General features: G+C 47.7%; 1 protein-coding gene across 1 annotated transcript; it reads right to left on the bottom strand.

Annotated features, from left to right (window-relative positions):
• Positions 1-2,786: 2,786 nt before the first annotated feature.
• M1AP (meiosis 1 associated protein) lies at positions 2,787-16,313 on the bottom strand (the record flags this gene model as incomplete). The annotated part of the gene is given in 8 exon segments (XM_080624905.1): positions 2,787-2,927; positions 3,011-3,166; positions 4,036-4,242; positions 4,925-5,066; positions 6,237-6,387; positions 7,001-7,050; positions 7,052-7,280; positions 16,169-16,313. Coding segments are annotated over 8 exon segments (1,221 nt in total).
• Between the last annotated feature and the right edge of the window lie 565 nt (positions 16,314-16,878).

Genomic DNA, 16,878 nt, shown 5'->3' with positions numbered 1-16,878 from the left:
AGGGACCTTAAAGCTCCTCCAGCTCCAACCCCTGCCACGGGCAGGGACCCCTTCCACTGGAGCAGCTTGCTCCAAGCCCCTGTGTCCAACCTGGCCTTGAACACTGCCAGGGATGGGGCAGCCACAGCTTCTCTGGGCACCCTGGGCCAGCGCCTCAGCACCCTCACAGGGAAGAGCTTCTGCCTAAGAGCTCATCTCAGTCTCCCCTCTGGCAGGTTCAAGCCATTCCCCTTGCCCTGTCCCTACAGGCCCTTGTCCCAAGCCCCTCTCCAGGTTTCCTGCAGCCCCTTTAGGCACTGGAGCTGCTCTAAGGTCTCCCCTTAAGGAGCCTTCTCTTGTCCAGGCTGCCCCAGCCCAGCTCTCTCAGCCTGGCTTCAGAGCAGGGCTGCTCCAGCCCCCGATCATCTTTGTGGCCTCCTCCTTTCCCTTTCCTTTGCCTCACTTCATTGTCTCCATACAGGTAATTTCCATGTGTTGACCAGGGAAGTTCCTCTGCTGCTCTGACAGCCAGGGTGTATCACAGTGGTGTGTGCCATGGCTGGCAGTACAGCGCATGTTCCCTGTGTGCATCCTGGCAGCCAGTCCTGCCCCAGGCTTTGTGGAGGTGCTCGGGGGACGTGTGGCTCCTGCCTGTTTGATGCAGTGCAGAACTGGCCCTGGATGGGCAGCTCTGTTTGCTTCTGCCGCGGGCAGGTGCTGTGGGTGGTGCGTTGTTGGTCTGAGAGCAGACTCCTCCGGTGAGGCAGCCTGTGTGCTCCCTGCTCCGCTGGAAGCACGCGCCCCAGGTGAGCTGAGCGATGTCGGTACCGGTCTAGGAGCCACAGGAGGGATGAAGCAGAAGCCCCAGTTTCTGCAGGCCAAGTGCCAGTTGGAACCAGGAGAAAATGATCTGGGAGCTGCTCAAAGCCCAGCCAACCGCTTCCCCTGGGGGCTGCCATTTTCTCCTCCCCATTCTAAAAGATACAGCCTCTTATAACTGCTACCTCCTCCCCTTGAGGGCCTCGCATGGTGCCGGCATGAAACCACTGATCTGCCAGGGATCTCTTGTCAGGCTGGTGTTAGGGAAAGCATGGACCTTCCCTCTGGCTGTCAAGAATTAGTCACAGTAACAGCATAGTTATTGCCCCGCTTCACACTGTCGTGATTGGATAGAGGGCTTTTCAACAGGGACCCCAAACAGCCCCAGTTTTGTCATTTTCCCCCCTTATATTCCCTTCCCCTCTTCCCAAGTTTCCCCTTTAGAAGCTTCCTTCTATCAGGAATAATCACAGGCCCCTGTTTATTTGCCTCTTCCCATCAGCAAGGTGGACCCCAGTTTGATGTCTATGATATGATTGCCAAAGCAATTTCCACCTGCACCATCAGTTCAGTCACTAATGCCCCGTGTTCCCCCCAGTTTCCCTGACTTTGTCATTTCATTGTCATTGTTCCTGGTTTGTGCGCCCCAGACTGGGCTGTTTGTTTGCATTGCTGCCCTTTGTTAAGCTCCTTCCCCAGTTCCTCCCACTGTGAGCTTGCTGGGCAGGGATGCCCCCAGCTTGCACAACATAACCAACACACATCCTTGTGCCTGCAGGGGCTCTGTCCTCAAGGTACCTGCCCTTGACTTCTTACCCCAAGCAGCTGCTTGAGATGCAGCCTTCTGCCAGGCATGGAGTGCTGCCAGGGCATGGGAAGAGCAAGTCCATGCCCTGGGTGGCCTGCGAGGCCTGTTCTGAGATAGGATCCCAAGGGAAAGCTGGCTCTGCTCTCCTGCTGTAGCAGTGGCCCCAGGAACATGGTGTTTGCATCATGACCTTGGCCAGCTGTGGCTGTTTCTCGGGCAGTACAGTTCGGTGCTGAGGTTGCTGTGTGCAGAGCACATCACAAACTACAGGCACCAGGTAGGTGTTACAGGGGATAACTTTATTTTGAAACAGCTTGTCAGAACAGAGTAGAACACAAAGGGCAGCTGGTGCTGGGCATCTGGGGAGCCCAGTGAGACCAGTGGGCTGCCCTCAGCTCCTGCCCTGCCAGGGGCAGCTGGCCTATGTCTGCACTGAAAACCAGGCTAGGAGCTGTGCAAGCACTGGCCAGAAGCTCTGGAAAGCTCTAGACCAACTCTCCCCATCTTCTGAATACTGCCAAAGTACTGCTGTGTTGGCTTGTGGAACAGCTCCATGGGCACAGATGGGCTATAGGGAGGAGAGCATCCAAGCAGCCGCTGCTGGGTGCTGTGCTGCAGCTGCAGGGAGCAGTCACTGTGTAGGAGCCAGCTTGGCACCTTGCTGCAAACCCCTTCATGAGCTGGGGCAGTGGGCAGTGAGACCAGTTATGGGAGCAAGGAAATCGGCATCACCATGGGTAGTGCTCTCAGGAGGGCAGAGCTCTGAGCTTTAAGATTAAATTCAAAAGCCCTGTTTTATACCAGTTCAAACACCCTGTTCCTCCTGCAGGATGAGGGCAGCTTCATGTTTCTGCCTGTCTGACTTCCTCACCGCCCTGAGGCAGCTTTTCTGCACCTGCTGACAGCAATCTGTGGTTTGTGGCCTGTCCCAGCCTAGTCTCAGAAACCCAAATTTGAGGCGTGTTGGTGATGTGTGCTGACAGAAATGGGAAATGTGGGGCATTGTGGGGGTAGCTCAGGCTCTGGACAGGGGGCCCTGGAGCAGCTTCCTGCTGAGTGACTTGGTGACTAACAAAACTATAACAACAAGGAGGAACAAACAATGGGAAGTGCTGGTCTGCCCAAGGCCGAGCTTCGAGCCTTGGGTGCCCTGCTGTGGCTGTCGGGAGCAGCGCCTGGCTCACTGCAGGAACTCCTCATACTCTTTGGGGAGCAGGGAGCACTCGCAGGAATCCCTCCTGGCTGCTGCTGGCCTGAATGCTTGGGCAGGAGAAGGAGCCATCAGAAGCGGTGCCACCGTGGCTTTGGCTCTGCTCTGATGCTGCAACACAGGGACAGAACAGGAATGCACACCAGAAGGGCAACACGGACACTAGGTAGGCTAGTCGAAGGCAAAGGACGTACCTGCTTGGGCTGATGCCGCTCTGGTCGCTGGTCCCTGGGTTGGCCCTGCTGCCTGTGCAGAGGTTTGTACAATGTACTCTTCAGGTATTTGTAGAGGTTGCTTTTTAGGTGCAAGGGGTTATAAGCAACTTCTACTTCCAGGCTGTCCAGGGCACTCTGCTCAGACAGAAGAAAGAGCCTAGTGAGATGTGACAGGTAGGGGCTGCAGGGTTTGCTTGGGGGGGCTGTTGGTTTTAGTGTCCGGGACTATTCTTGCAGGGAGGAGTGTTACAGATGCTCCATGCCACCCTGCAGTGATGAGAGAAGGGATCTTTGGCTGTGCTGCTACCCACAAGGACCACTCTTAGATGTGTATAAAACACGAGGCATGTTCAAACAGCTCTTAATGGGTTTAAGCATTCCCTTGCAGAATGCAGTCCTATCCTCCCCTGTACCCAGGATCAGCCAACAAGCTGGATTGTTGGCTTGTTGGAGCACCCTTTCTGGGCACCATCCCCCTTAATTCTGTGCTTCATATCGCTGCTTCCCCCTCCCCACAACAGACATGCAACATTGCTCAAAGGACATGTATTTAATTCCGTGAAGAAAGCTGTAGGATATACCAGCTGCTGAGGACTAACAACAGCACTAACTAACACTCCAAGTTCTGGAGTGCTCCATTGTATTCCAGCTGTCACTAGATGTTCTCACAGCTGTTTCCTCCTCTACTCATCTGCTAAGACCTATAGTGAGGGCTCTGCCCTTCCTGGCATCACCTGAAGCATAGGCAGACAACTCAGGATGCACAAGAGGAAATGCATAAGCCTGAATCTATTCGAAGAGACACCTTATGTATTGATTTATCCTATGCCTAAAGCACCTCTCTCTGCAGACTGAGAGCCGTGTTCCCCAGCAATGAGGGAGAAAGATTAATCTTCCAGAGCAGCTGCATGTCCTGTGCATAAAGGCTGATCATTACTCTCATCCCTGATGGTACAACTGCAATCCTTTCCATGTACGTTTATACAAGGCTGTCAGTGACTTACCTCTACTGGGCCATGCACTCTCTCAGGGTGTTCAGGAAGGAGGGCTGGGAAGGTTGATGGCAGCAAGAGCTCTCTGACGGCGATTGCTTTAACAAGTAGAGTGGCAGAGTCAGAAGGGACAATGATGTAGTAGGAATGCACCACAGCATTCCAGTTTGGACCAGTATTCTGTGGCTCACGTCTGGCCAAAAGCATCCACTTCCTTTTCTAAAAGGCAAAAGCCAAACCTGATGTGAATAATGGACAATAGCCGTTTCGCCAGCACTTTCACTTATAGGGGCTGCTGGGTTCAGGGGCAGCTATGTTCATACACAGCAGAGTACGAACATTATCGTGCATTATGGGTGAGGACAGTATGGTGGTTGTTTCTAATTGAACGCAAGACAGTTCTTAAGAAAAAAATCCAGTTTTTCTTTACAACTTCTCGGTAATGGAAAGTCACAGAATCCCACCCTGGTTTGGGTTGGAAGGGACCTTAAAGCTCATCCAGTTCCAACCCCTGCCACAGGCACAGACACCGTCCACTAGAGCAGCTTGCTCCAAGCCTTGTCCAACCTGGCCTTGAAACTCCCCCACATCCGAAGCCTTGGCTGATTATTTTCACAGTTAAAGATACATGTCTAACCCCAACCATGACTTCTGCACTTCACACTTCCAAATACTGGATTTCTGATAGGATTGAGTCTCTCTAAGGTTTGATGTGCTGTAGCATCTTTCCAGTGGATGCATTGGCTGGAAGGATTTACAAGCCCAACCCTGGCCCACAAGACAAAAGCTGCAGCTTTGAAACATTTTCTGGTGCAGGTGAGAGAGATCTTACTAGATGTGCACCAACTGTTCCTTTCTATGGCAATTCCTCCCCACGAGAAGGCAATTTTCACACACTCACCAGAAGACTATGACATAAAGCATGGAAGCTGTGCTGGTTTATCTCCAGTTCATCCCAGTCTAGCTGCCAGCAGCTTGTGGGCTTGATGATGAAGGGCAGGCCATACAGTACAGACTCACAGACTCCTTCAGATTTCAGAGCCCTGTAATATACAGCTCATGTTAGTGAAGCACAACCAACATGAAGCCAGCAAGAAGACTCTACCAGCTGACTCGCTCAAGTCTCTATGGCAGTATCAGCTGCAGTACTGCTACAGGCACTTAATGTCTGTACTGCTGTGGCCTGACACCATGAAACCCTGCTGAAAAGTCCAGCTGCGGTGAAATAAGGCTTTCTTGCTGATTTCCAGATTCCCTTATATCAGTGTTGACAAAAGCGTGCCAAGGAGCAAATCTAGTCTTTGTGCATTTTGTACACAAACCAGATTGTTAATCTGGCCTTTTGGGCAGTAATTCACCCAGGCATTACATGTCTTCCCAGTGATCTTTACGGGATCATGGTTATCCTTCACTTAAACTGGCATGTGCTTTACTGCTCAGAGAGCCAAGATCCCACCACAAACACCTCTGCAGGTTTTACAGTGCTTGACACTGCCCGTCCACAGCACGCTTCTGCTTCCTGACAGGGTGTTATTAAGCAGCTGCACTGCTTTGGCTGTGGGCCATTCATGCACGGTTCCTGAGAACTCTACAGCTACTGACAGGGTGGGAATCATTTTAAGAACAACTGTATAGCTCAGAAATCACACTAAATGTTTCCTATAAATAAACCTCAGCAAAGACACTAGAGAGCATCACTCCTCTTGTTATGATCTCTGCTCACCAGCCACAGGCTGCTGACGGGAAAAAATGCTTATGTGAAGTCATAGAGCACTGTGAGGCTTTTCTTGCTTTTTAGTACTAGGCAGCCAGTTAGCTGAGGCTCTGACACCTGGTTAATTGCTGGGGCCTCATAAGGTACTGGGAGAACAGCAGAATTGTATATGGAGCAATGGCTGCAATCTGCAGAACTTCACACTGGAGGGAGAAACTGCTGCATGAATAACATCCATGGTGTTACACTCCTGAAGTGCTAGTGCCACAGTAACACCGGTTTTGGTGCTGCGCTTCTGCCTGCACAGCTGGGATATGCTGGTCCGTAACCCCCAGAGTCACAGGTGTCGAGGGGATCTTAAGTAGGACTTTTGCTCACTAGTACTGGGAGTCCCTCAGTGCTTTACGGTGCTGTTACTAGATGAGACTGCACACCAAGAGTGAAGGCTGCTGTCATACCAGCCTTCCAGTTACCAAGTGCAGAGTGTAATAACACTTACTTTACAACCCGGAGTTTATACAGCGCTGTAGCTGGCCAGGCTGCCATCTGACATGGTGAATTCACATCTGCTGCTCTCACGGTGCCATCAGCTGTCCCAGAAAGTAGAGCTGGGTCGAGCAACCTCTCCTGCAAATCGCACTTGAGGCACACTGGGAGAAGGAGATTGGTTTAGATTGCGGTAAATGGCAAATGCTCCAAGCACTTACAAACACTGTCAATGTTCTCTAGCAATAGCAACTACTAAGGGAAGAACAACGCTAAAGCCTGTGGCACAGAGCCACAGTCAATCCCCATTGTATACACAAGGGAAACTTGTAACTGGGCAGCAAGTTCCAGTTTTGGTGATGGGTGACCAGCCACAGAGGAAGCAGGTACCTTTCCCAATGCATGGCTCAGGGACACACATTTCCTGCCAGCTTTTCTACCTGTGTTTGTAGAGAAGATGATACTAACTCTGGTATAATAGGATATGTGGCTGCATACAATTTCTCCAGCATTCTGCAGACTTCTTTGGTGTGGGAAGATGAAAATACCTCATTGCAGTGTAACTTAGTTTGTCTTGCTAGCTGTGCATCAAGTATGAAACTCAGTGTTATGATGAAGGAAAAAATCTACCTGCAACAAAATACCTGAACTGCCTGTGCCGTTACAGTGGCAGCAGCCACAGGACTTGGCAGCAACCTGGCAATATTCTAAGCAAATGGCCCCTCAGCCTGAGACAACAGAACTCCAGCAGCTTTTAGAGGCACCCAGAGACCTTACTTGGGTTTCTAAACATGAGGGAACATGCCCAGAGCACAGGCCTGGGTAATCTTTACGGCTGTGGGATTCAGAAGCTCCCTGCAGAGGGGGAGAGAAAATGAAATACTCAGAGTGGTCTTGAGTGCAGTGGCATGGCTGAAGCCTCCTGATGGGAGAAGGAGATGGAGGTGTTCCTTCTCTGTGCTGTAGTCACGTAGCCATGATTTAAATAGCATCTCCAAGCTGATGACATTGTCCTCTATGGTTTGCACGTCGATGTCCATTCCCAGTATTGCAATGTCTGCAGGAAAAAAAGGTGAAAAAAGCACAAATATTTTCAGCCATAGAGAAGGACATTCTCTTGCACTTCCCACAAAACTGCAGCTCCTTAGTCATAGAATCATAGAATCATAGAATAGTTAGGGTTGGAAAGGACCTTAAGATCACCCAGTTCCAACCCCCCTGCCATGGGCAGGGACACCCCACACTAAACCATGGCACCCAAGGCCTCATCCAACCTGGCCTTGAACACCGCCAAGGATGGAGTCCCTCAAGTGCTTTCACATAAGTGCTTCAGAAGCCACTACCATGCCCATCGCAGCGCAGCACTATGAAGTCAGCCCTCTTAAAGGGACACTGCTAGAAGCTGAGCTGTTCCACAGGCCACACCAACACCCCTCCCATCAACAGGGTGGGTGGACGGGCTATAGCATCTTCAGAGTTGTGACGGGTGCAAACCTCTGCTGTGGTCATCTTAGCGCTGGCCTCTGAGACTCTTCTCACAATTTAAAACTATTTCCTCCTTTTCCCTAAGCAAGGGACCCTGGATATGTGACACTGAGAAATCAGGGAGACTGCAAAACTGAAATGCTATACATGGGGAATTGTGTGTCGTGCTGGGAAAATCCTACACCCCAAATAGGAGGTGAACATTACTTTGCTGCATGCCCCAGGACCAAATTGCTAAATATCATCAGCATGTGTTTAAAGGAGCAGCTGGTCACAGAGCGGAGAAGAACAGGAGTGAAGCTTGACCTGCATCTGGCCAAAGCAGAGAACATGTTTCAACCCGTTACTGTTGAAGTGCTGTTTGGTACATAGCAGTCTCACAGCAGAACACCCTTGCAGATGAACATCAAACCTACCACCACCATTACATTACATAAAGTGAAATGCATCAAATTTAGAGACTTGTTACAAAGAATACAAGGAGAAGGTAAAACTGTTTGCAAGGAAATAGCAAGTACTGAAGTGACCATGTTGGAGGTGCAGGGAAAATGTGATGATCTAGCAGCATTTAGGAATGGGGACACGTAGTCTGGGCAGCAGTTAGGGAAGTCATAAGCAAGCCTTGCAAAACCAACCTCCCCCTGAAAAATAACTCCAAGGTACATCCAGATGAGGATGGCAGGGAAACAGATTTTGCAAAATGCATAAGACGTACTATTGCCATTTGTAAGCACAGCAGCAGCAGAGCCTCCAGCACGAGCAGGGCACCAGATAGCCAGGAGATGAAACACATATTCTGAGAAGATGAATACAGAGCAGAAGTTGCCTTTTTTCCCCAGTGTGTTTCCCAGGGAACCACAACACAGCGACAGCCATCGGCAAGGAGAAATCTGTTCTTTGTGCACTAGTAGTTATAGTTTACAAAAATGACTCTCCATCTGCTCCCACAAAACCCAAAGCACAGAAATTCATTCCTCTCCCCCCCAAAGATGGTAGCTCAGCCAGGGCTAAGCTAACAGCGGTCCCATTGTCATGAGCACAGCAGGACATTCCTCAATGGCCTTCTCAATGTCCAGCTGGAGACCAGTAACGAGTGGTGTCCCTCAGGGATCGGTGTTGGAACCGGTCTTGTTCAACATCTTTGTCGGTGACATGGGCAGTGGGATTGAGTGCGCCCTCAGCAAGTTTGCCGATGACACCAAGCTGTGTGGTTGGGTTGATACGCCGGAGGGAAGGGATGCCATCCAGAGGGACCTCGACACGCTTGTGAGGTGGGCTGATGCCAACCTTATGAGGTTTAACCATGACAAGTGCAAGGTCCTACACCTGGGTTGGAGCAATCCCAGGCACAGCTACAGGTTGGGCAGAGAAGAGATTCAGAGCAGCCCTGCAGAGAAGGACTTGGGGACATTGGCTGATGAGAAAATGAACATGAGCCGGCTGCAGTGTGCGCTCGCAGCCCAGAAAGCAACCGTATCCTGGGCTGCATCAAGAGGAGCGTGACCAGCAGGTCGAAGGAGGTGATCCTGCCCCTCTGCTCTGCTCTCGTGAGACCTCACTTGGAGCATTGTGTGCAGTTCTGGTGTCCTCAACATCAAAAGGACATGGAACTGTTGGAACAAGTCCAGAGGAGGCCACGAGGATGATCAGGGGCTGGAGCACCTCCTGTATGAAGATAGGCTGAGAAAGTTGGCACTGTTCAGCCTGGAGAAGAGAAGGCTGCATGGAGACCTCATAGCAGCCTTCCAGTATCTGAAGGGGGCCTATAAGGATGCTGGGGAGGGACTCTTCATTAGGGACTGTAGTGACAGGACAAGGGGTAATGGGTTCAAACTTAAACAGGGGAAGTTTAGATTGGATATAAGGAGGAAGTTCTTTACTGTAAGGGTGGTGAGGCACTGGAATGGTTTGCCCAAGGAAGTTGTGAATGCTCCATCCCTGGCAGTGTTCAAGGCCAGGTTGGACAGAGCCTTGGGTGACCTGGTTTAGTGTGGGGTGTCCCTGCCCATGGCAGGGGGTTGGAACTGGATGATCTTAAGGTCCTTTCCAACCCAAACTATTCTATGATTCTATGACTGTGACTGCTCCACCTTCCAGTGTCGGAAGGCAGTGAGATCACGCAGGCTGTTGTCCCGCTGTCCCTGCTACTGAGCTCTTGTCCCCAGTGTCTGGCCTGACTCTCCTGCAGCCAAGGACATTGCACTCTTGTTTCTTTGTTTCTTTTCTATTTTATCCTGTTCTTCCCAAATCTAAATACGAAAGTGAGAATTCATTTAGCTCTGTTGCAGCTTTTTAAAACGTACCTTAACACTGCTACCATCCTTACGCAGCCTTCCCTGGTGCTTATGAGGATCAGAGTTTCTCCCCCATGGAGCAATGCTGGAGGATTCTTTGGCAGAAGGGAATGTCCTGCTTCTCCATGGAGCTGTGACCACTGTCAGTTACTGTTAGTTCTGACTGATGCTGTGAGTCTTGCTCTCATATCCCTGTGGAATGCCCCGCTGTACCTGGAGCACATGCTGGTTGTGTTTCCGCTGTGACACACTCCCTACCCTTTATTCGACTTGGGTTTCCTCCTGGGATATGCACTGAAGATGACATTAACAGTTCAGAAGACAAAGCAGCAGGAAATCCATGTAATTTACTTTGACAAATAGTGTGTACACAGGTGACAAGGGGAATTATTTGTGTTTTGAGAGACAACCTTTTGGGGTTGGTAAATGCTTTAGTCCTTTCCTCAGTAAATATTTTCCTATTTTGTTATTTTCTCTTCTGTAATAGATATGTAGCCTAATACACGCCTTAAGTTGGCACAATATGCAGCAATAGTAAAAAGAAATTAACTTCATTCATTGCTGTCCATTCTTAGGGAGAACAGGTTGGGATGCCAACATCTACTGTGCAATGGGTCTTAAAATTCCTGGAGAGCAGATATGCAGAGCCATTTATTGGTCAGGAATCTGCAGTGTGCATATAGGAAGGTTTCCTGAAACTTGCAGAATATGGATTACATTCATTAAAAATGTATTACTGCTTTATCTTCAGTGCTTGCTTTTTGCTTTCCAAACCAGAAACAGAGCCAATATCTATGTCACACACAAATATTAACCTGCACTTGCAAATAATTTGGCAACACTCAGACGCTTTAAGTGTTTGTAATGGGGTAGGGGCAGGAAGGAGATAATAATAGTTCTCATGTTATCAGTTAGAGGCCCCTGCATCTTATCACTTCCTCCCACACACTATTCCCACCACAAGTGCTGTAAGCTTTGCTGTCACTATGGGATTTGTATTATATCATGATCTCTGCTCCAGACTGCAGTCTGGCAAGCCCTGATGTTTCATCATTAAGGAAACATTGCACATTGAGTCTCTGTCCCCCAGAGAAGCTGCTTTGCAGTTTTGAGGAAGCAATCCTTGTTGCTTGTCACACGGCCCTTGTTTGCCTAGAAATGACCTCTCCTGAGGAGGTTGCTCCTGTGAGGAAAGCAGCAAGCAGTTTTCATCCACAACAGGCTGTTCTTAGCACATTCAGAGCTACCCTAACACTTGCCAACTGTGAGGCTTCAGAATACTGGAGTCTTTTCTAGCTGCATTAACCTGGAAATGAGCCTATGAGAGGGGGTATGCTGGTCCTGCTTTCCTTCTTTCTTGTAACTGTGTGGTTTGGGTTTCTTCCCCTGCTGTGGTAAATGAGAGAGGAAATTATCTGGGTGAGCTGAAAAATCAGGTGCTTGCTCAGAATGTAGGTATTGCATCTCCACATCTTCTGGGCTTTGGAAAAAGCAAGCTGTAGTCCAGTGCTATGTACACTAAAGACGGATAACATTCATTAATGGTCTGGTACGACCCCTTGCAGTGGATTAGGATCTCACTGCAGTAGTTGCAGTATAAGCAAGGCAATGAGATGATCTGAGCCTTGAAGGTCTTACAGTCCAACAGAAGATCCAAAAGAAAGCAGAAGGGTAATACCATGTACTCCATGGGAGTCTAAAGAAGAAAATACAAGCTTCTCACTGGATTATCCATAAAAACATCCTGAAATCCTGGAAGATGAGTCCATTTTATCTGGCAAGTGACATGTCTCACTGAAAGCCTGAGGTAAGTGCCACAGTTGCTGCCTCTGAATGGCTGAACACCTCCAGCTGGTGTCCGTGCCTTCCCCGGTGCCTGTCTTGAACACAATATCCAGCAGCATATTCAACACCACAGGGTTTTTTTCTTGTGTAGACGGAAACTTCCAGCCTCAACCTGGTATTTAACAAGCCCAGTTTAACACGGCTGTTCCTGTGCATCTGGCATTTGCAAAGGGCAACTGCTTCATAGAAACAGGGAACAGCTGCACAAATGTGCCCCAAAGCTGTTTCTTCCTCGCGTTCATTAATTAGAATTTGTCTTATGTCCTTACATTTCAGTTCCAAAATTCCTCAGAGAGTTGGGGCAGGAGGAGGCAGAAAAGCCAAGTATCTCATTCCAACAGCTGTATCTCTATATACGTTCGTTACTCACATAAATGCTCTGCAGATCTGCAGGATTTCTTTAAAGACAAAAAGGGATGACAAACCCTATAGAGCAGATTTGAGTTAAGTGAAACAGGCTCATCTTTTCTTTCCCAAGGGTAGTGTGAGCCCAGACCAGCTTCCTGGTATTGAAGAGTTTTGACAGACGGATGGAATAGAGAGGAGGGATTTAGCACTGTTTCTTACAGTAACAACGGCTTAATACAGTTACACAAAATTACATTTTTAGTTGTTCCTGGAAGTTTTGGCAACTTCTTTCATTCCAGCATGCCCTGAATGCCACATCCTAATGGTAACCAAGTCTCAGCGTTCCAAACATCATTTGATCTAAAATAGAAAAACATAAACTTGCATTTATTCCAGTGATCTTCTAAACACAGAAGATCACAGAAGATCTAAACATAAACACAGTTTCTGGCTCCTTTATTCTTAATTTAACTGTTTTCCTGCGGTATGCTTTTGTATATAGGTATAACTAGTTTTGTTATCAAAGACTTAACCACTGTGTTATAAGCGTCAGAGAGCATGGGACTCGTTTTCCCTATCGCACTGTGATAGTCACTTCTCAAGCAACACAACATCTCTTGCTCGATTTGCTGAAATAATTTTGGAGCAGTTGCAAGTTTCTTCAGGGAAGCAGCTTGTTCACTAAATGTTTCAGTTCATGTTGTAAGCTGTTTTGCCTCTTCCATTTTGAAAGCAAGTCTTTGTGCTGCTTTTCAAATTGTCATTTAAGAGAATCATGCTGTGCTGGTAAAATGTAATAAGGGCAAAGCTTTGTTTCCAATTCAATCACTCTATGTTGCAGCATCAGCCACTCTTGGAAATCTCGTATCCTGCATGGATTTGTCAGTAAGTTTTCTCTTTTTTCCTGCCTTTTCCTAATCTATTTAGTCTGTGCCATTTTGAAGGTCACTAAATTATTACAGCTTGGTTTAAACACACATGTGATGCTCACCACTTCCTGATTCACACTGTAAGCATGTTTGCTAACTGTGCTTAAAATTTCCCTTTTGTGTCACCTTAAATAGTGTAGCCGCACATAGTGAGAGAAATGATCAGCTTGGCTTTGAGGTTTGGAGAGGATGAAACTCACCGCTACCATTGCATGCAGCAGACTGACTGACTGCACTAACATTATGCCTGAGGAGTTGCCTGGTATTTCCAGTCAGGGGTTCTGCCAGCAACAAAACTTGGGTGAATAAAAAATGAATTCTAGTAATAATCAAGAGCTGCAGCCCCTCGTTGTCACTCAGTGCACATCCCTGCTGCCTCTGCGCTTGGCGGTTGTGCTAAAAGGTGGCTGTTGCTGGTCTGTAACAGACTTCTTCACCTCATTTCTTCACCTGAAACCTACATGTCTTTATTCTCCAGACACTGTGGGCTTGGCTGAGAAATCTAACAAAACTGTACTCCCACGTTATGAAGGGAACAGAATGAGGCTGTATTCTTGAAGCCTGACAACATTTAAAAAAACAAAACAAAAAATCCTTTTCTTCAGTTCTGTCATGGCCGAGAGAGTTGTCTCCCAGAGGAAATATGACATGCAGTCTGTTAAAAAAGGAAAGATTCATGCATCCAAGTTAACAGGGAAGGAAGTGAGAAACACCAAACAGACTGTTCTGGTCTATTGTACCAAGGTCCAGGCTGGTCATTACAGACAGTGAATATATTTATGAAACATGGGTGAAGCTTGGAAAACAACATGTTCCCATTCTCCTTACTGAAACAAGGAGTCATGGATATTAAGTCAGGAGAGAAACAAAACCTTGATTTTAAGTCTGTTTTAACAGAAGATTCTGGAGAATGTTTGGCTTAGGGAAGAACATGTAAGGATACTGCAGTGAATGCCCGAAGTCAGATACTGAGGCACTTGGCCCCTTCATACCCAAGAAAGGGGAGAGATACCTCCTACCAACCCTCCTGCCTGCCAGGAGGCTGTTTGGAAAGTAATACCCAGAATGGTTGCGTGCGGCCACCCAGCCAATTCTTTATCCACCGCAGGGTTCTGTGCAACACTGGCTCTATGCCAGTCCTGACCATCCTCCTCACTGGGGAAGCCAGCATTTGCATCACCCAAAATACTGCCCTCTCCCGCATGGACATGACCAGAGCTCTTAAAGAACATCTCAGCCTTGGAGCTGGAGGCACCAGTTCTTTCCACAAATTTGTAACTTGTGGTTTTGGTGTATTAAATGAATTTTAAGTCACATCAAAGTAGCAGAACCTTGATCCTCTTCCATAGGACTCATTGAGCCCAGTGTTAGTGGCAACAGTGCTGGACAGGAAGAGAAGGTACTTGTTTTCCTCAGCCAGGCACTTCTGCCTGCAGATATGAGCACTCTTCAAGGCTTCTGTTTTCAAACAGGCAGAGTCCAGAATAACCAGCCATGTCTCACTGAGGGAGCTGCCTCTTCAGGGCAGGAAGCTTTTAGTAAGTAGTAAGAGGGTTGATAAACCTTTGCGTAGTCGCTTATACAGTTCAGTGCTTGAGTTGCAGTTACAGCAGCATTGCAATGTACAGCCTTCTACCACTGAGCTGCCGTGGCATTGGACTTTTAATCACAGCCTGGCTGGTTTACTTCCAGTCTGCTCAGCATCTTTTGCTTTAGAACAAAAAGGCTCAACCCAGGCACTAACAGGTATTTCTGTTTCTGAATTTCTCATCACTGTAGCTCACATTCTTGCTTTTGAGAACTGTCAGATTAAGGTAGGAGTTTTTCAGAGATGTGGCCAGGAAAAACAACATTCAGGGTCTGGGGTGTACTTGCTCTTTCACTAATGAAGCACATGGTCAGATGAGGGACAGGGCAAAAGGGAACCTGCAATTCCTGAACATTCCCAGCCCCTGCTCTGCCAGCTGACCACAAATTTGCTACTACAGCCAAGGACAGCTAGAGACAGGTAAGCCAACACCAACCAACATTGACTGTCACTCGGTAAAAGCTACATTGTCATTGCTAGTGACAGATCTTACGCTAACTTTGGAAGGCATCGGGACTCAGGTATTTAAGGTTGTCATCAACTCATTTTGAGGACTTGCTGTGTGAATCAGAGCTTGGTACCAGCTGTGTCTTGTGATTGGGGAGTTTAAATGTCAGCTGTAAAGGCCTCTTAAATGGAGACCTAGATGGAAAAGTAGAGGTTGTAGGGCTACAAAGAACTTATCAGTGTGCAACTACTGGTTTCTAAAGAAGTAAAGCCTCAAGAGCTCAAGAAACACTGTTCTAAGAACAGAGAAAAGAAGTAGCAGCAGCAGCTAAGAACAGCGTTAGTAACAAAGCTCAGGTAATCAACAGGGTATCTGCTCGGTCTGGGAATGTAACTCTATTGTGCAATATGTAGTCTAAGGGAAAGGACTGAAGGGTAAGAATTGGCTAGGAACCAAACATCTTGTAAAAGGACAAGATCTTGGGTTGGTGCAAGGGGAGGAAGGGGTTGCCTCTGTAGGATCACTGAAGCTGTAAAGGTCCTGCCTGCTTCTCTCTGCCCCTACTGCCTGCTTCAAGGATTCTGGTTGCCTCTGTCTGCACCACGGACCTTTTGATCTGCTAGTCAGCTGCCCAAGGTGATGTTCAGCAGTATGTGTGCCTGTGTTATGTGTTTATGTGTTACCCCATAAACTCCAGGCTCTCTTTAATCCCTCAATAAAGCTGTATTGCACATGAAATCCATTTTGGACAATAGTAAGAGATGCAGTATCAAGTTACTGTATCAAGTCTATGCTAATTTTGCTCAAATGTGACAAAGCCTCAGAGAAGTGCTGTTTGTAACAAGTGTACAAGTTTGTAACTTGTTGCTGTTCCTCCAGGCACAGTAGTTTTGCTTACATGAGTGATACAAAATGGCACAAAGGAAAGTGGGCCAAACCAAGAACTAGTGGTTGCCCTGCTATCTATAGCTGTAACTTTCCTTAGTATCCTGCCTGTCTAATACTCACCATTGCTATCAGGTTCTTCTGCTGGAAATTGCTGTTCTACATCCTCAGGCTGCAGAAAATCTCTCTTCAAAACCTCAATTACTTGTATGCTTCGCAGACTCACCAGGTCTACATCTTTTAACTTCTTTTCCAGCTGCTTTGCCATTTCTTGGCTGGACTGGCTTGTCAAAACTGTGATCTGAAACACAAATCAGTGCAAGAGCTGCCTCTGCCCAAATGCTCTCTTGATAGGTGATGATGCTTGCTTTGCTTGAACAGCACAGGTCTCACTATGAAGAGAAATCTTGTTAAAATATCTATTCAAAAGCAGATTTAAAAGCATTTTTCTTTAGCCTCTATTTAAGCCAACATGTGCCATTTTGTGCCACTACTGGAAGAAGAATCCAGAACTGTCTTATGTTCTATGCTTTGTGCGTAAGGGTATTGAGTCTGTGTATAGGAGAGACTTAGTGCCTGAGACTTTCTGAGGGACAGTACCACTTCCCATTACTGCATCAACTGTAGTTCAGGTAGAATGAATCTGGCCTTCTCACTGAGGGCTGAATGGGAGTTGCTTTTTTTTGTGTATAGGTTGGGGTTTGGGTGGGGTTTTAAGTAAGGTTTATCCTAAAGATATTTCTTGAGAGCAACAGTAGGTGTGATTGCCACCTTCCAGTTTTGATGTTATACTAAGTAAGTAAATGACTGCAAAGACCTTCTTCATCACTGAC

This window comes from Psittacula echo (assembly GCF_963264785.1).
Source record: "Psittacula echo genome assembly, chromosome: 1".
In the NCBI taxonomy this organism is placed as follows: domain Eukaryota; kingdom Metazoa; phylum Chordata; class Aves; order Psittaciformes; family Psittacidae; genus Psittacula; species Psittacula echo.
Note: the sequence above shows the minus strand (reverse complement) of the source record. Positions and strands in the feature narration are given on the sequence as shown.